This window comes from Coregonus lavaretus, assembly GCF_964263955.1.
Source record: "Coregonus lavaretus genome assembly, chromosome: 1".
NCBI lineage: Eukaryota > Metazoa > Chordata > Actinopteri > Salmoniformes > Salmonidae > Coregonus > Coregonus lavaretus.
This window is the reverse complement of record NC_139988.1, coordinates 67560111-67583653: the sequence shown is the minus strand read 5'-3', so window position 1 is coordinate 67583653 and position 23543 is coordinate 67560111. Positions and strand designations below refer to the sequence as shown.

Genomic DNA, 23543 nt, shown 5'->3' with positions numbered 1-23543 from the left:
CGTATGTCCTTTGTGCTCAGGAGTGACTACGACAACCTGCAGGACACGGTGCTGGGGGCGGACAAAGTGATTGACGGTCTGGACGAGAGTCTGAGGGGCATGTGTGTGGGTGAGAGGAGGACTGTCATCATCCCCCCCCACCTGGGCCACGGAGAGAAAGGGGGTGAGAAAGACGTTCACCATCAGGGGAGGACAGGGCCACAATACAATACAAACAATACGCTTCCCTCAACTAAGAATGCACTAGCGGGAGTATAATAGCGCAATCACATACCGATCATCCCCATATTATATAGTACATGCAATATTATGTAAATTCATACAAGAAAATCACAGTGGTGTAGACCTGGGCCAAATATATTCAAATACTTGGGCCGCTCTTGATTTGGTTTGCCTGGTATAATGGAACCAATTTAATTGTCCCAAAAAGTGCAAACTCCAAGCTAAATCAAGTGCATGATTTGGCATGGGCCCTCAGATCCTCAAAAAGTTCTACAGCTGCACCATTGAGAGCATCTTGACTGGCTGCATCACCGCTTGGTATGGCAATGGATTGGCATCCGACAGCAAAGGCGCTACAGAGCGTAGTGAGTACGGCCCAGTACTTCACTGGGGCCGAGCTCCCTGCCATCCAGGACCTCTATACCAGGCGGTGTTCAGAGGAAGGACATAAAAATGGTCAAAGACTCCAGCTCCCAAGTCATAGACTGCTCTCTGCTGCCGCACTGCAATCGGTACCGATGCACCAAGTCTGGAACCAACAGGATCCTGAACAGCTTCTACCCCCAAGCCATAAGACTGCTAAATAGTTAACCAAATAGCTACCCGCTTAGTCACTTTACCCCTACCTATACCTACATACAGTGGGGAAAAAAGTATTTAGTCAGCCACCAATTGTGCAAGTTCTCCCACTTAAAAAGATGAGAGGCCTGTAATTTTCATCATAGGTACACGTCAACTATGGATTTTTAACTAAGGATTTTTAACGAATTTATTTGCAAATTATGGTGGAAAATAAGTATTTGGTCAATAACAAAAGTTTCTCAATACTTTGTTATATACCCTTTGTTGGCAATGACACAGGTCAAACGTTTTCTGTAAGTCTTCACAAGGTTTTCACACACTGTTGCTGGTATTTTGGCCCATTCCTCCATGCAGATAACCTCTAGAGCAGTGATGTTTTGGGGCTGTTGCTGGGCAACACGGACTTTCAACTCCCTCCAAAGATTTTCTATGGGGTTGAGATCTGGAGACTGGCTAGGCCACTCCAGGACCTTGAAATGCTTCTTACGAAGCCACTCCTTCGTTGCCCGGGCGGTGTGTTTGGGATCATTGTCATGCTGAAAGACCCAGCCATGTTTCATCTTCAATGCCCTTGCTGATGGAAGGAGGTTTTCACTCAAAATCTCACGATACATGGCCCCATTCATTCTTTCCTTTACACGGATCAGTCGTCCTGGTCCCTTTGCAGAAGAACAGCCCCAAAGCATGATGTTTCCACCCCTATGCTTCACAGTAGGTATGGTGATCTTTGGATGCAACTCAGCATTCTTTGTCCTCCAAACACGACGAGTTGAGTTTTTACCAAAAAGTTCTATTTTGGTTTCATCTGACCATATGACATTCTCCCAATCCTCTTCTGGATCATCCAAATGCACTCTAGCAAACTTCAGACGGGCCTGGACATGTACTGGCTTAAGCAGGGGGACACGTCTGGCACTGCAGGATTTGAGTCCCTGGCGGCGTAGTGTGTTACTGATGGTAGGCTTTGTTACTTTGGTCCCAGCTCTCTGCAGGTCATTCACTAGGTCCCCCCGTGTGGTTCTGGGATTTGTGATCATTTTGACCCCACGGGGTGAGATCTTGCGTGGAGCCCCAGATCGAGGGAGATTATCAGTGGTCTTGTATGTCTTCCATTTCCTAATAATTGCTCCCACAGTTGATTTCTTCAAACCAAGCTGCTTACCTATTGCAGATTCAGTCTTCCCAGCCTGGGGAAGGTCTACAATTTTGTTTCTGGTGTCCTTTGACAGCTCTTTGGTCTTGGCCATAGTGGAGTTTGGCGTGTGACTGTTTGAGGTTGTGGACACGTGTCTTTTATACTGATAACAAGTTCAAACAGGTGCCATTAATACAGGTAACGAGTGGAGGACAGAGGAGCCTCTTAAAGAAGAAGTTACAGGTCTGTGAGAGCCAGAAATCTTGCTTGTTTGTAGGTGACCAAATACTTATTTTCCACCATAATTTGCAAATAAATTCATTAAGAATCCTACAATGTGATTTTCTGGAATTTTTTTTCCTCAATTTGTCTGTCATAGTTGACGTGTACCTATGATGAAAATTACAGGCCTCTCTCATCTTTTTAAGTGGGAGAACTTGCACAATTGGTGGCTGACTAAATACTTTTTTCCTCCACTGTATCTACCTCAATTACCTCCTACCCCAGCACATCAACTTGGTACTGGTACCCTGTGTATACAGCCAAGTTATAGTTACTCATTGTGTTATTTTTTCTCTCTCTGCATTGTTGGGAAGGGCACGTAAGCATTTCACTATTAGTCTACACCTGGGTTCCATGTGTTTGATACCTTTCCATTTCAATTATTTTAAAGTGACACCAGTCTGCACTAGTGAGACTCATGCATAAAGGCGTTTCAGGTTCAGGTCATACTTTACTGTAGTCCCACTTATGCATGTATTCATAAAGACTTTATAACAGCTGCATTGACGTTACAACTGAAAGATGTTATGTTTTATGTAGCTGTTATAAAGACTAAGAATGCATACTTAAGAGGGGGCTACAGTAAAGTATTACCCAGGTACACATACCGTACCAGTGTTGCTCTTTTCACACTCACTCAATGTCTCTCTTCCTCTCCTCCAGCCACTGGTGTGCCAGGCAGTGCAGTGCTTCACTTTGAACTGGAGCTGATGGACCTGCAGAAGGGAGTGCCGGAGGGCTACCTGTTTGTGTGGGTGGAGGACGCCCCGCTGGAGCTCTTCCAGGCCCTGGACATAAACCAGAACGGAGAGGTGCCCATAGAGGAGGTATGCTCTCTACCGCACAGCTGGAATAGACTAGTAGAAAATAGATGGATCAAACCAGTTTGGCTAATATTGATGGGAGTTATAAAGTACCGTCTACTCCATTGAAGTGCAATAGAGTTTTCCAGTCCCAGTTCAATGACATTCGTTTTATAGCTCTTGATAACGGCATACGCTGGTTTAGTGCACGCCTGCACGGTGTCACACTTGTCCCAAGTAGTTGCATTAATTAGGAGTTGACTGTACACGAACACCCACCCTTTTGAAGATTACAATGTTTGATTGGGATCTCATATGCTATTTAGCGACCTATTTAGTCAAACAAACTGCTTCTGCAAACATGTTCGTGTAAAACAACGGTCAAACTGTCATTTGTCACGATTCACACTAAACATGGCTGTAACTCCTCTTCACACCTCTCTCTTTTCTCTCTATATTCATCCAGTTTGGAGAGTTCATCATGCTGCAGGTGGCGGAGGGTAAAGGTCGTATGAAGCCAGGGATGGACCCTGACGAGATCATTGCTGACATGTTCAGGAACCAGGACCGCAACAAGGATGGGGTCATCGTCGCTGAGGAGCTCAAATTGAAGGTGGAGGAGGACAAAGAGAGAATGCACGAGGAGTTGTGATGAGGAGTGCACACACATTGGTTGTGTTCGAGAATATACATTTTGTGCAGTAATTGGTCACTGACTGAGCAAACTGACTGATCTACAAATAATCATGAGTAGTTATTTAGGACACAAAGTCATTTGTAGATCAGTCCAAACCCTCGCACACACACTAGTTCCAATCATCCGCCGTCGCCCCGAAGTGTGCACTTGTCCTCGTGGATTTATAATATAAAGCATTGGATTGGAGTGAACAAGTGCACATTTCGGTGACAATGGTAGATCTACTCGAATATTCTCGAGAATCGGACCACAGCCTCTCTCTCTCAGGGACGGACCACACACACCTAAAAATATTCCAAGAGAGACCTTTTTTTATACAGTGAAATGTTGTTTTATTCAGTGATACCTTAACAGGTGCCATACATTTTAGATGGTGGGTAAATAAGTCTTACAAGAGTAATAGTTCTGTGTTGCATGATTTGGTCATGTTTGATAAAGTGCTAAAAAAATTATTGCTTTGACAAATCGACCTAACAAACCAGCACCTTATGTTCCTGATCTGATGTTTACACCAATAAAACATTTTTTTGAAAAATAAAGTTTTTTTTTTTTTTTGCAGGATGTGATAATGACCGTTTGTCAGAGACTAATCAAATGTTAAACTGCATGCAGGGATACCTTTGAAAATGTCCGCTAGGTGGCAGTATTGGAAAGTATTTAAAATGTGGATTCAAAAAGACAGGAAATCACAAAATAACACATTACAAATACTTGTTTTGTTCACAACTGTCTTCACCTGTCATTGGGTCTTGATTTGAGATAGTACGTTGTTAATGCAAAAGACAAGTGTTCTCAATTACTTACCTGGCAAAACATTTATACAATTGAAATGTGAATAACAGTTCAAAAGCACTATTCTTCAATATTGTTTTAGGATGCCGGGATTAAATAGACATCCAGTTTAAAAGTATCTACCTAGACAGGAAACCAATTCCTCTGTAAAAAAAGATGTGCAAAATACTAGTTAAAGGGACATTTCACCCAAATGTCATAATTTGTTCATCTCAAGTTAACATTTGCATGAACATTACATTTGGGTGAACTATCCCTTTAATTGTCAAGGAAAGCTTTTTATAGCAGCATAAGCATTTGCCACTGAAAATGTTCTACTGAACTCCGTATGAACTCCCACAGGGTGACTCGGTGAGGTAACCATTTCTTCTGTTACAGTACTTGTTCAACCAAATAAATATATAGCAGCATAAGCATTTGCCACTGAAAATGTTCTACTGAACTCCGTATGAACTCCCACAGGGTGACTCGGTGAGGTAACCATTTCTTCTGTTACAGTACTTGTTCAACCAAATAAATACATTAAATACTACATTTGGTCAAATGTGCATAGGGCAGCATCCACACTTAACACGCACAAAATAATTGCCCCTCACAAATTGGAGGATGGATATCGATACACACAAATCAATACATTTAGATTAAGACTAGTTTCATACACACACTATCACTGACCAACTCTCTCACACGTAAAAATACTTATTGGGCGATACAGCAGCTTAGACGGTGGATGATCATTACACAGCCCTGCGCCTTTGAAAATAAAATGACTAACTTCATAACATTCTCAGATAACCGCACTTAGTCTGTTATGCACCTTTTTAAAGGCAATCTTTGCGGAGACCGCATTCACCGTAAATGCTGCATATGTCGGCTCAATCGGAAATTACCTTTAAAAGGCGCATAGCCGACAAAGCGCGATCAGAATACTGGCCTTTAACTGAAAGTTACAAAATCAACCATTCTCCAAATGGAAGGAGCTGGATTCTCTTACGTACTAAACCCAACAGCGTGTTTCTCACTCTCCATGATGAACAACAGCGGGGTGAGCTTCCCGCCATTGCAGACACTGCTTGTCCTTAGAGAGTAGAGACACTATAGAAACATACAGTAAATAGGTACAAACATTAGGTTAACAGAATCAAGGGGCTTCAGTGGATGGGATTTGCAGCACCAACCCCACACATGAAACAAGGTGGTTTAATTTAAAATACTATCCCTGTTGAGGTGTTGAATTGGTTCGGAGGTGCCTGAGGATTATTGTGGTGCTATAATAATTGTGGTGCATGCAGCTCTGTCAAGGTCAACAAAGGGTCAACTTCCTCCCTTTGTGATGGCGGTCACCAGTCGGCCATCATGGCGGTTGATTGGCTGGTGATTCCTGATGCCTGTGTAAACAAGAAGTGACCTAGGTTAAAACTTTTGGCCCGTGATTCGTTGCGTCCTCGCGGCAGTTCACTTAGCCGGCGCAGTGGTGATGTAGTTGAGGATGGCGTTGGGGACGTCCATGCTTTCGTCCTTGACCAGGACGATGTCGTATGAGTTGACGTAAGACTCTTTCCTCTCCTCCACCTGACCAAACGGAACAGCAGCCAGGCCCAGTCAGTACATTTTTACATTATAGTCTTATCCAGAGCGACTTACAGGAGCAATTAGGGTTAAGTGCCTTGCTCAAGGGCACATCGACAGATTTTTCATCTAGTCGGTTTAGGAATTCAAACCAGCGACCTTTCGTTTACTGGCCCAATGCTCTTAACCGCTAGGCTACCTGCCGCCCTAATATCCAGCTAAAACAGTGTTTCAACACCTTACATACACGGTTAGGAATACTGGTGAGCAGCACTAACAGATTGAAGGAATATTTCATGAAGTTTAGTGCAAGTAAGTGTACTTCTGGCTTTTAAGTGGGTGTGAGGGTAATGTACAATTATCGGAAGTCAACTGTATGTCCTTTCAAAGTTCCTATACAAAACGGACTCCCTTTCCTTTAAATCTTCACCACTTCCAGGTTTGCAAAAGGCAATATAAAGACAAATACAGCACCCCTCAACACCCACCTGGTCATTGAGGAAGCCTATGGTGATGGTGTGCTGAGTGTGGACCACCCCGTCGGCCATGGTGAGGTCTCCAAGAGAGTCCCCTAGCAGCAGCACGTTGGGCCGCTCCTGGAGCTCCCTGAAGTGGGCCGCGTGGAGCAGAGCGCCCTCTCGCTTGTTGAACGTGTGGATCAACTGGCCTTTGAATGCCCGCAGTACACCCTGCAGGAAGTGATCAGGTGAAAGTGGTCAGGTAAACAAAACCAAAGTGTGGATTGCTGTATGTCCCTGTCCATAGACTGCTATCAGGACACCAATATGTAATTTTATAATGTGGGTGAACTATCACTTTAGCAGTTCCATAGGCATTAGGCCAGTGTTTCCCCAAATCGGTCCTGGGGACCCCAAGGGTTGCACATTTTGACATTTCAAATCAGTCTAATTATGTGTAGTATGATGTATGCCTAATGCAGCGTTTCCCAAACTTGGTCCTGGGGACCCCAAGGGGGGGAACGTTTTGGATGTTGCCCTAGCACTACACAGCCGATTCAAATAATCAAAGCTTGACAAGTTCATTATTTGAATCAGCTGTGTAGTGCTAGGGCAACATCCAAAACGTTCCCCCCCTTGGGGTCCCCAGGACCAAGTTTGGGAAACGCTGCATTAGGCACACATCATAATACACATAATTAGACTGGTTTGAAATGTCAAAATTAACCAAACAGTAAAGAAAGAAACGTACGCTCTGGTCAAAGTCCATGTAGTTGGAGATGACGTGGACGTTGGGGTGGAAGACGTGGTTCTGTCTGATCACTTCCTCCAGGATGTCCCCCAAGCCGGCCGAGAAGATCAACAGAGGAACCTGCTGCTCCTGCAGCCTATCGAAGAACACCTTGTAGCCCTCCCTACAGAGACAGGGAGGGGGAAATATCATCAACATTGCTAATTCTCCTCTTCATCAGTATCCCTCTTTCTATTCTTATCGTCCTGTAACCAATAAAGATAATCTGTTTCCACTAGCATTTCTAGTAGCACTACAAATGCTAACATAGAGATGTTGGATCCAGCTAAATAACCAGCTAATTGACTTAAATCAATCAACACCACATTTTAGTCATTTAGCAGATGCTCTTTTCCAGAGCGACTTACAGTTAGTGAGTGCATACATTTTCATACTGGTCCCCCGTGGGAATCGAACCCACAACCCTGGCGTTGCAAGCGCCATGCTCTACCAACTGAGCTACACGGGACTACACCACCCTAGGTGAATGGAATATAAGGTTAAAGAGCCACTGAACACACTGATTTGCACGTGTGTTTTTCTGTTGCTCATTAGAAAAACTAGATTTCAGTCTTGTAAAGTGGCTTGCGAAAGTACAGTGGCATGCGAAAGTATTGCCATTTGTCCTATTTTGTTGCCTTACAACCTGGAATTAAAATGGATTTTTTGGGGGGTTTGTATCATTTGATTTTACACAACATGCCTACCACTTTGAAGACAAAAAAAACAAAAACTTGAGCGTGCATAACTATTCACCCCCCCCCATGTTTTTGTGATTATGTAAACAAAGTTGAAACTACTGGGCAGGTCTGTCTCACTGTCTATGTATTGGAGCAATCACCGCAGCTGTTCACCCCATGTTAGTGGGCAAATGGACATCGTCAAATCAAAACCCAACCTTCATTAACCCGTTGTGACACACGGCTGTTCCAAAATCCGTTTCAGACAAGACTGACTTTATGACCAAAATTATCCTATTTACACTTTGTAGTCAATTCTGACACTAGAAAAACTGTTTTTGACTTATATAGGCTATTTTCAAAGGGATTTGTTGATTTTTAAAGGCAGTCGCTCTTTAAACTTCAAAATAGTGAACTATCGCTTTTAATACTGAGCATTGTGTGGGTGTGTTGGGAGTAGGGTGAAGTTGCCCCTTGACGCTGACATTGGGTCAGTTTTGCATTTTCCCTACTTATGGGTAAGGTTAGGATTGGGGGAGCAGACTTCAGTGCAGCTTTTGACATTATCGATCATAGTCTGCTGCTGGAAAAACGTATGTGTTGTGGATCAAGAGTTACCTGTCTAACAGAACACAGAGGGTGTTCTTTAATGGAAGCCTCACCAACATGAGTCAGGCATTCCCCAGGGCAGCTGTCTAGGCCCCTTACTTTTTTTCAATCTTTACTAATGACCTGCCACTGTCTCTGAGTCAGCTACCACAGCATGTGAAATCACCGCAACACTTAAGAGCTACAGTGAGTTTCAGAATGGGCGGCAGGAAATAAGTTAGTCCTAAATATTTCAAAAACTAAAAGCATTGTATTTGGGACAAATCATTCCCTAAACCCTAAACCTCAACTAAATCTTGTAATGAATAATGTGGAAATTGAGCAAGTTCAGGAGACTAAACTGCTTGGAGTAACCCTGGATTGTAAAGTGTCATGGTCAAAACACATTGATGCAACAGTAGCTAAGATGGAGTGAGGTCTGTCCATAATGAAGCGCTGCTCTGCCTTCTTAACAACGCTATCAACAAGGCAGCTCCTACAAGGCCCCAGTTTTGTCGCACCTGGACTACTGTCCAGTCGTGTGGTCTGGTGCCACAAAGAGGGATTCAGGAAAATTTCAAAGATTTTGGTGAGTTACAGTTCATATAAGGAAATCAGTCAATTGAAATAAATAAATTAGGTCCTAATCTATAGATTTCACGACTGGGCAGGGGCGCAGCCATGGGTGGGCCTGGGAGGGCATAGGCCCACCCACTTTGGAGCCAGGCCCACCCACTGGGGAGCCAGGCCCAGCCAATCAGAATGAGTTTTTCCCCACTAAAGGGCTTTATTACAGACAGAAATACTCCTCAGCAAGCAGTAAAATTAGATTTAAAAAACAGATAAAAATACACTTTATGGAACAGCGGGGACTGTGAAGAGACACACGCAGGCACACGCATACACACATCATAACATACGCACTATACACACATGTACACATGGATTTTGTGTTGTAGATATGTGGTAGTAGAGTAGAGTCCTACAGTGATCTGACCTGAGCATGGCACTGGACTGCTTCACTGCCTGAGCCAGCAGGTCCCTCCTGATCTTCTGTTGGATCAGTAGCTCATGGACACTGGTCCACCTGCAATGAAAAGCCCAGGACACTGCGTTAGTGTGCCACTTAAACGACCACTTAGCGAACTAACATACACATAAAACATGGAAATTAGATTCAACTGTACTGTAGACATCTCTCTGTTATTAAAAATGAACATTTTTTAGCATGAAAGCAGAAAAAGAGGCTGAATATGTTTAGGTGTAGTGCGAGGTGGATTCTGTCAGCCACTCACCACTCCACCATGTGAGGAAGCTTCTCCTCGACGGTGCGAGTTGCATCGATCTCAATGGGGTAGTAGGTATTCAACAACTCCCTAATCTACATAGAAGGGAATAAACGTGTGAGAGAGACAACATACACACAACATAATATCTCAATAGAGAATTTACTTCATGCTTTTTCCTACTGTCTCATCAGAGGAACACATAACTTTCTCTAGTCCTCTCCTGGTTGTGTGATTGTACTCACCATTTTCTTAGAGGCGTCATTGATGAGCAAGTCGTTATCCAGGATATCTTAAACGGCGGAAAGAAAATGATGAGGGACAATATCTCTTGCACTTCAAAATAACTACTTTCGCAATCGCTTGTTATAATGATCCAGGGTAGTGTTCATTACGTCACACAACAGAAAACGTTTTGTAAGGAGAAATGAAAATGAGTTTCTTATTGGACAAATCCAGGGCTGTCTGTTTTCTTCCCTTGGTGCCTAATGAACACGACCCAAGTCTTGGTGATGGGGACCTGTGTACTCACTGTGAGTGGTGGGGCACCTCTTCCCGTTGTGGGCAAATCTGCTGAGGGTCATGTCAAAGTCCGAGATCACCTGTAGAGACCAGGCATTGCTAAGAAGAGAGCTCTTTCCACTCATACACATCACATTAACTGAATTATTATTATTATAGATCAGCTTTAATATTGCAGATAGATTGTGGGTTCTATCAATTGAATTGTTTGCTAAATGTATAATCCCCCTTATTTTATTCATACCCCCCACCCTACCATCCCTCCCCTGATTGGAGTAAACTAACGGACAACAATACTTCTACTGCTACTTACAGTTATTTTCACATGTGCTGGATTTTCTCCCACAGCAGCCAATCCACTATTCATTAACCCATATTTCCCAGTATAATGCCATTTTGCTATTTCCTTTTGCAATACATCCCTCAATTTTACTATGATGTCTTACGATGGTCCTGAACCTCACTATTTGTAACATTTCTACTGATGTTGCCCTAAAAAAATATACTTTACCCAAGAGTATAATGATATTTCCCATTGACTGATCGTGGTTTTTCAGATCCCCTATCAATACAGTTTCCAGGTCCATCTGAACTCTGATATTATGACATAACCATTCCTGGACCTGATTCCTTAAGCGAACGACAATACCAGAAAATATGCTCTATTGATTCCTTTTCCTTGTGGCAGAGTCTGCACTAGGCTGACTGTTAAATGCCCCATATATTGAGCATTCTTTGTGTAGCAAGAATTGTATATAATAGCTTAAATTGAAACTAATTGATTGATGTGTCAATTGTTGTTTTATATATCAGTTGCCATGGTATTGGGACATCAAAGACCTGTTCCCAACTGACTTGAATGTTATACAGTATTGCTGTCAAACCTTTTGACTTTAAGTGGAATTGATACATTTTTTTATTTAGACTAATCATTTTAAGCCATTTATGATTTTTAATGGGTGGCAAACAGACTAATTATTTAGTTTCTTCTTTAAGTAATTGTCTCTTCCAATTTTGTGTCAGAGCCGCTATGAGTTGGTTATAATTTTGTATTGAGCATACACCTCCATACACTGTTGTTAGTTGCTTGTGTGACATAACTTTACCGTCCTTGTTTACAATATCCTTCATAAATATTATATCCTTCTTGGAATTTTGTGCCTTTTTTTTCTCTTTCTGTCAGTGCATTGGAGTTTAGCCATTTACAGTGCCTTCGGAAAGTATTTAGACCCCTTGACCTTTTCCACATTTTGTTACGTTACAGCCTTATTCTAAAATTGATTAAATCAAAACATTTTCTCAGCAATCTACACATAATACCCCATAATGACAAAGCGAAAACAGGTTTTTGCAAATGTATTAAAAATAAAAAAAACAGATACCTTATTTACATAAGTATTCAGACCCTTTGCTATGAGACTCTAAATTGAGCTCAGGTGCATCCTGTTTCCATTGATCATCCTTGAGATGTTTCTACAACTTGATTGGAGTCCACCTGTGGTAAATTCAATTGATTGGACATGATTTGGAAAGGCACACACCTGTCTATATAAGGTCCCACATTTGACAGTGCATGTCAGAGCAAAAACCAAGCCATGAGGTCGAAGGAATTGTCCGTAGAGACCCCGAGACAGGATTGTGTCGACGCACAAAGGGTACCAAAAAATTGCTTCAGCATTGAAGGTCCCCCAAGAACACAATGGCCTCCATCATTCTTAAATGGAAGAAGATTGTAACCACCAAGACTCTTCCTAGAGCTGGCCGCCCGGCCAAACTGAGCAGTCGGGGGAGAAGGGCCTTGGTCAGGGAGGTGACCAAGAACCCGATGGTCACTCTGACAGAGCTCGGAGAACCTTCCAGAAGGACAACCATCTCTGCAGCACTCCACCAATCAGGCCTTTATGGTAGAGTGGCCAGACGGAAGCCACTCCTCAGTAAAAGGCACATGACAGCCCGCTTGGAGTTTGCCGAAAGGCACCTGGACTCTCAGACCATGAGAAACAAGATTCTCTGGTCTGATTAAATCAAGATTGAACTATTTGGCCTGAATGCCAAGCATCACGTCTGGAGGAAACCTGGCACCATCCCTACGGTGAAGAATGGTGGTGGCAGCATCATGCTGTGGGGATGTTTGTCAGCGCCTGGACTGGGAGACTAGTCAGGATCGAGGGAAAGATGAACAGAGCAAAGTACAGAGAGATCCTTGATGAAAACCTGCTCCAGAGTGCTCAGGACCTCAGACTGGGGCGAAGGTTCACCTTCTAACTGGACAACGACCCTAAGCACACAGCCAAGACAACGCAGGAGTGGCTTCAGGACAAGTCTCTGAATGTCCTTGAGTGGCCCAGCCAGATGCCGGACTTGAACTGGATCAAACATCTCTGGAGAGACCTGAAAAAAGCTGTGCAGCGACGCTCCCCATCCAACCTGACAGAGCTTGAGAGGATCTGCAGAGAATGGGAGAAACTCCCCAAATACAGGTGTGCCAAGCTTGTAGCGTCATACCAAAGAAGATTGTAATCGCTGTCAAAGGCGCTTCAACAAAGTACTGAGTAAAGGGTCATTTACTTATGTAATTGTGATATTTCCGTTTTCTTTTTTCATAAATTAGCAAAAATGTATAAAAACCTGTTTTTGCTTTGTCATTATGGGGTATTGTGTGTAGTCTGATGAGGGATAAAAAACTAAACAATTTAATCAGTTTTAGAATAACGCTGTAACCTAACAAAATTTGGAAAAAGTCAAGGGGTCTGAATATTTCCTAAGGCCCTGTAATTTGCTGTAAAATTAGATCTGCCTTTTCCATTGTCAATCCACCGAATCCACCTTTTTAATCTGCAAAAAGGCAGACACCACTCTTAAACATAGGATGGGCCCCAGTTTGGATTTAGATAACATTTCAGTACAATGAACGCTTTAAGAGAGAGGTTTAATGCCTTAATAATTAATAGTTTTAACCCTCCAAACTCGTGTTTGTTATATAAATATGCTTGTTTAACTGGTTTGCCATTCCAAAAAAATTCCCGCATGATTTGAAAAACGATTCTCCTGGAGTCGGTAGAGACATGAATAAATATGTAAACTGCGATTTCACTAGAGAATTAATCAGGGTAATGTTCCCGTAAATGGATAGGCGTTTCCCTCTCCATAGCTTCAAGATTCTATCTATTTTGCTAAGTTCTATCAAAGTTAAGTTGCAAGATCGCTCAACTTTTCTGGGATATGTACATCAAGCACATCGACTTCACCATCCGCCCATGGCAATTCTATCTTTTAGAGACCCAATCCATTAATAGTACACTATCATAGTTGGGTTTTAGTCTAGAGAAACTGGAGAAATTATCCAGGTCCTCAATGAGGCCCTTTCAATGTTGAAGATTGAGGACTCAAGAATTTGAATCATCGGCGTACATTGATACTTTTGTCTCTAATCCATACATTTTTACCACTTAATGTTATCATTAGATATGATTTTTAAAGATAACCGTTCAATGGCCATAAAAAATTGGTATGGCGACAGAGGGCAACCTTATTTTACACCTCTTGACAATTCAAAGTTCTCAGAGAAGTAACCGTTATTTCTTATTTTACATAAAGGATCGTTGTACTTGACTTTTACCCATCTTATGAGAGATTCTCCAAAGTTGATCAAATCCAGGCACTTATAAACAGATTCTAGACGTAGTGTATAAAATGCTTTCTCAAAATCTGCTATAAATATTATACCTGCATTCTAATAGTTTTCCATTATTTCTAGTAGGTATCAAATGTTGTCTCCCATATATCTTCCTTTTAAGAATCCCGTCTGATCGTGATGAATAATGTCCTGTAGGACCTTTCTTATTCTATGAGCAATTTAAATGGTGAGGAGGCCTCCATTTTTTTTTTTTAAGAGACTGGGTCTTTGTATTGCCCCCCTGGCTCCTGCTTCAGTAGTCGAGAGATCAGTCTCTCTTTTTGTGTGTCCGACAGTTTGTCATTTATAGTGGGGAGAACAAGTATTTGATACACTGCCGATTTTGCAGGTTTTCCTATTTACAAAGCATGTAGAGGTCTGTAATTTTTATTACAGACCTCAACATGAATTTCTACATAACACCTTTTGAATTCTTTAGCCCGTGACAGAAATAGATTTGACCATCTCACTCTTTTTCCCAGGCCACTTCGTCAGAATATATTGAATGAGTTTCCTGTAATCAATAAATCTGGTCATCATTTTCCTTTAACTATGTAAAAACTGCTCTTATTTTCCTATTATCAGCTAAACCATTGGAATTATAGCTAGCTATCCTCAATTCACCAATTACCATGATGGGTTATATTTTAGATACTTACCACTATCCTAGCCACCATTTTGAGGTACTTATCCATACCTACCAGTAGCACCAGAATCCACGAAGCTGTACCATGATAGATGCCCTGCTAAACATACTGTAGTTACAACTGGCTCTAAGGAGACCTCCAGTTGTCCTCCAATTTCCCTCCCGCAAAAAAACGCCCCCCTTCCCGGGTAGGGTTCTCGTCCCTGTGACTGGCAGACCACCCCCGTACACATGGATCCTAGGGCCCTTGAGAGATGGGACCAATGTTCCCTCTAATTTTGGGGCACTGAGCAAATTTGAGGTCTTGTGAGCGGAAACTTGAACGTTGTGAGAATTTTGTGCAACTTCCGGCGCGCCTTTACAGTGAACACTGAGGCTGTACCCTTACAGTTTTAGACAGTAGCCAATAGACTATTGTGGCTATTTGAGCATAATGTAGGCCTACCAACAAAACCAATGGAGCAAATCCCATAACATTTTCACATGGAAATAGCTTTTGATTTCTATGATATATCCTACAGTAGCCTATATGTGGTGTTCAATGCAGGCCTGCATTACATGAGACTTTTAAAGACGTTTTTACAATAGGAAGGGCTTGGAATTAATTAATGACTTTTTAGTTGGTCTGTAACACCATGGGCCAAATAGGTGACTGTTCATGTAGGAAGCAATAACTCCCCATTGCTGGCTTATAAGTGGGCTAATAACTCACTAACTAGCAATGAATATCAACAAATGTGTGCACCCATGGCTCTGTAATAATAATAATAATAATATGCCATTTAGCAGACGCTTTTATCCAAAGCGACTTACAGTCATGCGTGCATACATTTTTTTTTTTGTGTATGGGTGGTCCCGGGGATCGAACCCACTACCTTGGCGTTACAAGCGCCGTGCTCTACCAGCTGAGCTACAGAGGACCACGAACTGCACCCTGAACTGATCTGAAAAGCGCATACACTCAATGGGTGATTGATTATCCGCCTACATTAATTCCTTCCCACAATTGATGATTAATATGCGTAATATTGTAGGCACTTCCTATGAAGGATTGTTATCTTTAACAAGGACTGGCAGGAAAAAAAAAATCAACATTTAGGCACGCAGATTTTATTTATTTTATATTACAGCTTGTGATTCCATCCTATGATTCCATCCTACATGTATATGGTCCCTAACATCATTACGCTATAGCAACGGCTGTGGGATGCATGCATGCACGCACACGCCCCACCCACCTCTCCCCTTCCACACACACACACACACACACACACACCAAACCACAAGCTCAGTTGTTCAGGAGAGCTTCAAGTTCCTCGGTGTCCACATCACTAAGGAACTATCATGGTCCACACACATCAACACAGTCGCAAAGAGGGCACGACAATGCCTCTTCCCCCTCAGGAGGCTGAAAAGATTTGTCATGGTCCCCCCCTGGCTGCATCACCACTTAGTATGGCAACTGCTTGGCATTCCACCACAAGTCGCTACAGAGGGTAGTGCGTATGACCCAGTACATCACTGGGGCCGAGCTCCCTGCCATCCAGGACCTCTATACCAGGCGGTGTCAGAGGAAGGCCCTAAAAATTGTTAAAGACTCCAGCCACACAAGTCATAAACTGTTCTCTCTGCTACGGCACGGCAAGCGGTACCGATGCACCAAGTCTGGAACCAACAGGACCCTGAACAGCTTCTAACCCCCAAGCTATAAGACTGCTAAATAGTTAGTTAAATAGTTATTCAATAGCTACCTGGAATATCTGCATTGACCCTTTTTGCAACTCTTTTGACTCATCACATACGCTGCTGTTACTGTTTATTATCTATCCCGTTTCTTGGTCACTTTATCCCTACCTATATGTACATATCTACCTCAATTACCTCCTACCCCAGCACATCAACTTGGTACTGGTACCCTGTGTATATAGCCAAGTTATCATTACTCATGTGTACTTATTCCTTGTTATTATTTGTCTATTTTTTTACTCTCTTTTTTTCTCTCTGCATTGTTGGGAGGGCTCGTAAGTAAGCATTTCACATTTACTCTACACCTGTTGTTTACGAAGCATGTGACCATTTTTTTTATTTGAACAGCTGTTCCATCCCCGAGCCCAGCTCAAAGAGTAGACTTGCAAAGTAAATGTGTATATTGTTGTAGAGGTTAGACAAAATTGAGCGGGGATGGAAAGGCTTGATAAGCCAATGTCTAGTCCTGGCTGATGGAGCTTGGATAGCCCCCTTCCTCACAACACACACACACGCTGGTCCACCGTGGACACCCTTCTTCCCCGGCACCTCTGTGCAGTCAGACCATTATGATTATGCTGTGCGATCAGCGCCACAGTATTCTGCCCCCTCTGTTATTGTGTGAGTACGACCCCTCCACCATCATCACGGATGGTACTCAGAAGTGTTTGCTAAATTTCTACTCATAAACATAAACAAACACTCTTGTGGGGAGCTATTGTAATGTGCTTTTTTGGCTCGGTCTAGGTGACCTTTGACCCTGTAAACAGTACTTCTGGCCAGTGGTTACCTGGAGGGCATCTGGCCCGGCTCGTTGCATGGCCTGGATGGTCTCCTCCACTCTGCTGCGGTCCCTTATCAGCACAGAGGCCTTAGCCAGCTCTGGGATCTGAGGAACAAGGAGAAGACAGGCGTTAGTGATGGATACCTGTACCAGTGGGGACCGTTCCAGGTGGGGGGTGAGGAAGGAAGGGGGCAGGGGACGGGGGGGACGGGGGGACGGGGGGGGGTGGGACTAGAGTTAGTAGATTATACTGCAAGGCTCTACACCGCTAATTAATCAAGTAATGCATTTACTACAGTACCAAAACATTCCTATGATGAAGCTTAAAACAAACTGGCCGGAAGTAAATCAATCACTGGCCGGAAGTAAATCAACAGGGCAAATCAACACTATTCAATTGGAATGAATGAATGGATTAGTGAAATATGTTCAGTATGGACAATAAGATGAATGTGGTTCTATAAAATCGCAAACAAATTGTACGAGGCCATTTCTGAATTCTAAGCTCATATTTCAGCCTCCCGAAATCTCACACATACAGTGGGGAGAACAAGTTTTTGATACACTGCCGATTTTGCAGGTTTTCCTACTTACAAAGCATGTAGAGGTCTGTAATTTTTATCATAGGTACACTTCAACTGTGAGAGACGGAATCTAAAACAAAAATCCAGAAAATCACATTGTATGATTTTTAAGTAATTCATTTGCATTCTATTGCATGACATAAGTATTTGATCACCTACCAACCAGTAAGAATTCTGTCTCTCACAGACCTGTTAGTTTTTCTTTAAGAAGCCCTCCTGTTCTCCACTCATTACCTGTATTAACTGCACCTGTTTGAACTCGTTACCTGTATAAAAGACACCTGTCCACACACTCAATCAAACAGACTCCAACCTCTCCACAATGGCCAAGACCAGAGAGCTGTGTAAGGACATCAGGGATAAAATTGTAGACCTGCACAAGGCTGGGATGGGCTACAGGACAATAGGCAAGCAGCTTGGTGAGAAGGCAACAACTGTTGGCGCAATTATTAGAAAATGGAAGAAGTTCAAGATGACGGTCAATCACCCTCGGTCTGGGGCTCCATGCAAGATCTCACCTCGTGGGGCATCAATGATCATGAGGAAGGTGAGGGATCAGCCCAGAACTACACGGCAGGACCTGGTCAATAACCTGAAGAGAGCTGGGACCACAGTCTCAAAGAAAACCATTAGTAACACACTACGCCGTCATGGATTAAAATCCTGCAGCGCACGCAAGGTCCCCCTGCTCAAGCCAGCGCATGTCCAGGCCCGTCTGAAGTTTGCCAATGACCATCTGGATGATCCAGAGGAGGAATGGGAGAAGGTCATGTGGTCTGATGAGACAAAAATATAGCTTTTTGGTCTAAACTCCACTCGCCGTGTTTGGAGGAAGAAGAAGGATGAGTACAACCCCAAGAACACCATCCCAACCGTGAAGCATGGAGGTGGAAACATCATTCTTTGGGGATGCTTTTCTGCAAAGGGGACAGGACGACTGCACCGTATTGAGGGGAGGATGGATGGGGCCATGTTTCGCGAGATCTTGGCCAACAACCTCCTTCCCTCAGTAAGAGCATTGAAGATGGGTCGTGGCTGGGTCTTCCAGCATGACAACGACCCGAAACACACAGCCAGGGCAACTAAGGAGTGGCTCCATAAGAAGCATCTCAAGGTCCTGGAGTGGCCTAGCCAGTCTCCAGACCTGAACCCAATAGAAAATCTTTGGAGGGAGCTGAAAGTCCGTATTGCCCAGCGACAACCCCGAAACCTGAAGGATCTGGAGAAGGTCTGTATGGAGGAGTGGGCCAAAATCCCTGCTGCAGTGTGTGCAAACCTGGTCAAGACCTACAGGAAACGTATGATCTCTGTAATTGCAAACAAAGGTTTCTGTACCAAATATTAAGTTCTGTTTTTCTGATGTATCAAATACTTATGTCATGCAATAAAATGCAAATTAATTACTTAAAAATCATACAATGTGATTTTCTGGATTTTGAAGTGTACTACCTATGATAAAAAATTACAGACCTCTACATGCTTTGTAAGTAGGAAAACCTGCAAAATCTTTAGTCTGAATCCAAAATAATAATACAAATCCCACACGTGCTTTTGTTGCTATCAAACTGTAGGGGGCGCAAAAGGACAAATGTAGAAAATAGGGGACAACGCTAATCCACATAGGCCTGCTTGAAAACACTGTGGTTAGTTATGTTTTGAGATCCTACTCCCGCCACCACGTTAAGACCATATTTATCATGCATGCTGAGTTAATTGATTTAATGTATTAGTCAACTACAGAGCCAGCATTTCTCAAAATGTAGCCTATTTCTTCCAAGTTAGTATTAGTAGACTTCACACGAATACCTATTTTTACCATTACAAAGCTACTACACAGCCTAGGATGACTTGAAGAGCAAAATAGGAGAGGATAGGATACAATTCTTCCAAATCCACACAGTTTGCAGTTATTAGGCTAATTTATTATAGACCCGTCCAAGGCCCGGTTTCCCAAAAGCATCTTAAGGCTAAATTCATTTTTAGAACCTTCGTAGGCAGGGGCGGTGTGTTCAATAGGGCGATATGGGCGACGCACTGCCAAACGGGAAAAGGAAGGGATTTTTTTTCTAATCAATTATATCACGGCAACAGTAGTTATCAGTGTTGTAATCTAGACGTCTGATCTGCCACAGTGCCACTAAATGTCCAATCAGGCTAAAGTCGTGCTTCAAATGGCCCCCCCCCCTTTTGGGGCGATTTCAGTCAGGTTGAAAATCGCCCAGAAGTCTGTCATAGACTCCCATGTAAAATCTATTTTTTTCAAATATCAGAGCTTTCAATACAATCTCTATGGGTTTCTGAGGGCTTGCACTTACGCGCTTTCGTCATACGTAACATAACCATGAACGTAACTAAGAAAAGAGCGGGTAGCCTCGTCAATCAATTCACTACTACTATCAAAATGGCTAGGCTTCAGTGCAACTCGATTGTGTCTTTGAAAGAAGTTCCTTTTTGTCGGCGAACAAATGAAGATAAATTGGCAACGAAACAATTAGGACCTCCCAGACCAAATTTAATAATTCAACAGGTTTCTACTAAAGGGGGGAAGTCCTACACCCGAGGATTTTCCAAAAATTGGTACGAACGAAAAACCTGGCTAGCAGGCTGCGATGTAGCTAATGCAGTCTTCTGCTACCCCCTGCTTACTCTTTCACCCTGAAGGCGGCACGGCAGACAGCACCGCTTGGACAGCGACTGGTGTGTAACGGACATGCACCATCTTTCAGGAAAGATTAAGAAACATGAGCTGTCAAAGACCCACATGGATAGCTGTTTGAGATTGTCTGCTTTGGGGAGAGTGAACATTCCCACTCAACTGGATGAGGGATACAGGCTAGCTGTCCGCCGCCACAACGATGAGGTTAGTGTTGATAATCACAAGTTTACTGGAGAACTGAAACTGACAAGGCTGACAAGATAGGACCCTTTTGTCCATTGTTATTGGATAGGAACAGAACTTATAACCAGCTCCTGACCTAAATAGATCTTAGCACAACATTTTACTCAACATATCATATTCCATATTCACTATAACAAATATATTTACTACGACATTAGCAAGAACCGCCACATCCTCAGCCGGCTAATCCAGTGTGTGAAGTTTTGCGGAGTGTTTGAGTTAGCTTTGCGAGGCAAAGATGAAACTGAGGGCTCCACCAACCCTGGTAAGCCAACACTTTTGAGATCAGTCAATAAATGCTTCTGGTATTGACTTATATGCTGCCCCTGTCTTCATGTTGTTGCTGGACATATCTTTTTTAAAATGTGTGTAGGTCACCTAAATCATCAGAAAAATTGCCCCCCCTGAGAATTTTTTCAGGAGCCGCCACTGTTCGTAGGAGCATTGTTAAATCTCCAAGCCATTTCCCAAAACCATCGTTATTAACGTTGCACTTGAAAACACTTGTAATCTAAAGCCTGCCTCAGACCACTCGTCGAATAGCTAAATGCGTCGCCCTCCCACTTCATACACAGAAGATCTCCACTAAACATAGAGTCTCTGTGACCGCCGCCAACTTCAGAACAAAGTTGACTACAAATACGAAGTTGCCCATGTCTTTGCAATTGATACAAACAAGCGACGTATTAAAACATGCTTCAAATGAAAACCTAGATGACTGCAATACAATAAATATGGTAGGCTATAGGCGTATTTCAATCATAATACATTTCATGTTCAATAAATTGAGTTATATTTAGCTACTTGTAGGCTACTGTCTGTAATCTCAATATATGTAATGATGTGTAGCCTAACATGTGCGCAATGATGTGCCAAATCGGTGATTAAGTGCATTTTTATAGGGTAAGCATCGCTAAGATTGTTCTCTCTGCGTGGTGTTTTGGGAAACGCATGTTACATCTTCGGTAGGAAGGATGCATCGTTAAAACAATTTTAAGCCTAAATTCCATCGCTATCGGGAAACCAGGCCCGGGACTAATACCCAAATCACCAAATACAGTGCATTCTAATAGGCTACAAATAGTGTGGGAATTCGGACAGTTTTGATGCATATTGTAAATCAAAATGAGAAACTGTCAGACAAAATACATGCAGTTACTGCTTAGCAGAGATGGATTTTGATGAATTAACTGTACTAGGCATTGGTAAAGAGGAGAGCAGGCGACGACAGTGGAACAGAGAGCTGTCTGACCTCAGACTTTGTCAGCTGGTGCCAGATTGCTAGGGCAGTCCGCACCGGCAAATATATCCAGGGGATGTGGTATATCTGGGCAAAGAAACAGGGAGAGAGGTATTAGCTGATTCATGGAACAGGAGACATCTACAGCACCCAGTCACTGATGTCTCGTGGCAAAGGGGAAAAACACTATGCTTAGCTTATCCAATTTATATTAAAAAGGCAATTCCGGCACTTTTCAACCTCATTCATCAGCTCCAGCACCAAACCAGTGTCTACATATGTGAAACAGTGCGTTTCTATGATCTGTGGTTAAAATGATAAGAAGAAAGGTCCTAAAAAAAATGCTTCTCTGTGATATCAAAGGGTAGGATTAAATGTAAGAAACTGTGCTTTTTAAAACTGCAACGGGTTTCTATCCCAAGGGAGGGTATTTTTTGCTCCCGACTTCTCCGCGAATCTCATAGTTTTGTCTTGTTTTAACTTTTCAAATCAATCAAATTGTATTTTTTACATGCTTCGTAAACAACAGTTGTAGACTAACAGTGAAATGCTTACTTTTTGAAGATGTCATATCGGGTAGAACATCTGAACTTTATATATCTTTCAACAAAACGTAGAAATGCGCCGTTTTCACAAATGTTGACACTGATATTGTGCTGGAGATAATGAAAATGAGGTTGAAACGTGGTGGAGTTACCCTTTAAGTCATTATACTCAAGATACCCTGAGTAGAATGACTGTACTCTGTGCCCCAATACAAAACAAACATTTGCCAATATGCATTGAGATACAATGTCAATGACTGTCTTGTGTTAAGTAATAACATGATTACAAGCATGGACATAGCTAGCTACATAGTAGCTAGCTAGATGTATTAACTAGCTATGTGTGTGTGTTGTTCTCTGTAGTTTGAGAACTTTTATAATTTAAATTTGTTTGCAATAAATTATATTTCCCTCACTTTTTAAAATCCTTCCTTGGTAAATATGGCATTATTACGTTGTGGTCATCATTCCAATTCAAAACAATATGGTAAACAACCGTAGCTAACCCTTATCATAGCAAATTGTGTGGTTGGTTAGCTTGCCCTGCTACGCTATCCAAAATAACGCAAACCAACGAGGTATTTCTCTGGGTAAGCCATTAGAACTCTAGTCTCTATAGTGTCCCATGTTTTTTTGTTACCTAGCTAGCTATATATATATATATATAACAATGTATCATGTCATTCGTGCAATCTTGCCAGCTGTGCATATGAATAACCAATGGCAATGGTAGCTAAATAGCTATCTAGTTAGCTATTTAACGTTAACAAGCCAAGAAACACTTACCATTTTTATACGTTAGCTAGATAGCTAACTAGACAAACTGATGTGCAGTGAGCAATAAGCATACGTATTTGCAATACATTCAATGAAAGGTTGCTTGTTGGTTTAAGTACATTTAGCTAATTTGCTAACGTTACACTAATCAGAAAAATAATACTGTTAGCTAGCTAGCTTGCCAGCTAGATTTGTTTACATGTCAAAATCTTGTTGCACCTGCAGTCCTCCCTCTGCAAC

The 23543-nt window shown here is 42.5% G+C and overlaps 2 protein-coding genes across 5 annotated transcripts in view; one reads left to right on the top strand and one right to left on the bottom strand.

The window, feature by feature from the left end:
* LOC311135102 (peptidyl-prolyl cis-trans isomerase FKBP10-like) overlaps positions 1 to 4251 on the top strand; it is a 14742-nt gene extending 10491 nt beyond the window's left edge. For all 3 annotated transcript variants that reach the window (XM_084168974.1, XM_084168975.1, XM_084168976.1), the window contains 3 exons: positions 21 to 163; positions 2885 to 3048; positions 3491 to 4251. In XM_084168974.1, coding sequence (XP_084025100.1) covers positions 21 to 163; positions 2885 to 3048; positions 3491 to 3676 — 493 coding nt within the window. In that variant the 3' untranslated portion in view covers positions 3677 to 4251. The remainder of the gene's footprint in view (positions 1 to 20; positions 164 to 2884; positions 3049 to 3490) is intronic.
* Positions 4038 to 23543, bottom strand: LOC311135119 (7-methylguanosine phosphate-specific 5'-nucleotidase-like). Of its 2 annotated transcripts, XR_014613741.1 has the most exons (11): positions 23313 to 23543; positions 21994 to 22068; positions 17265 to 17363; positions 10417 to 10486; positions 10130 to 10176; positions 9894 to 9979; positions 9596 to 9685; positions 7292 to 7454; positions 6571 to 6771; positions 4952 to 6085; positions 4038 to 4830 (listed from the first exon to the last, which is right to left on the bottom strand). XR_014613741.1 is itself a non-coding variant. In XM_084169013.1 (10 exons), exons 1-10 carry the CDS (start codon positions 23313 to 23315, stop codon positions 5969 to 5971), a joined length of 951 nt encoding a protein of 316 aa, XP_084025139.1. In that variant the 5' UTR covers positions 23316 to 23533; the 3' UTR covers positions 4230 to 5968. The 2 variants fall into 2 exon arrangements, 1 of the variants encoding a protein (XP_084025139.1); XM_084169013.1 differs by having other exon boundaries at positions 4230 to 6085; positions 23313 to 23533.

Excerpts from the sequence above, each read along its gene's own strand:
- LOC311135119 (XM_084169013.1), bottom strand. Across the intron at positions 10,487-17,264 it reads CCGGGCCAGATGCCCTCCAG|GTGATCTCGGACTTTGACAT; the intron begins GTAACCACTGGC and ends TGGTCTCTACAG. Across the intron at positions 9,686-9,893 it reads CTTCCTCACATGGTGGAGTG|GTGGACCAGTGTCCATGAGC; the intron begins GTGAGTGGCTGA and ends TTTTCATTGCAG.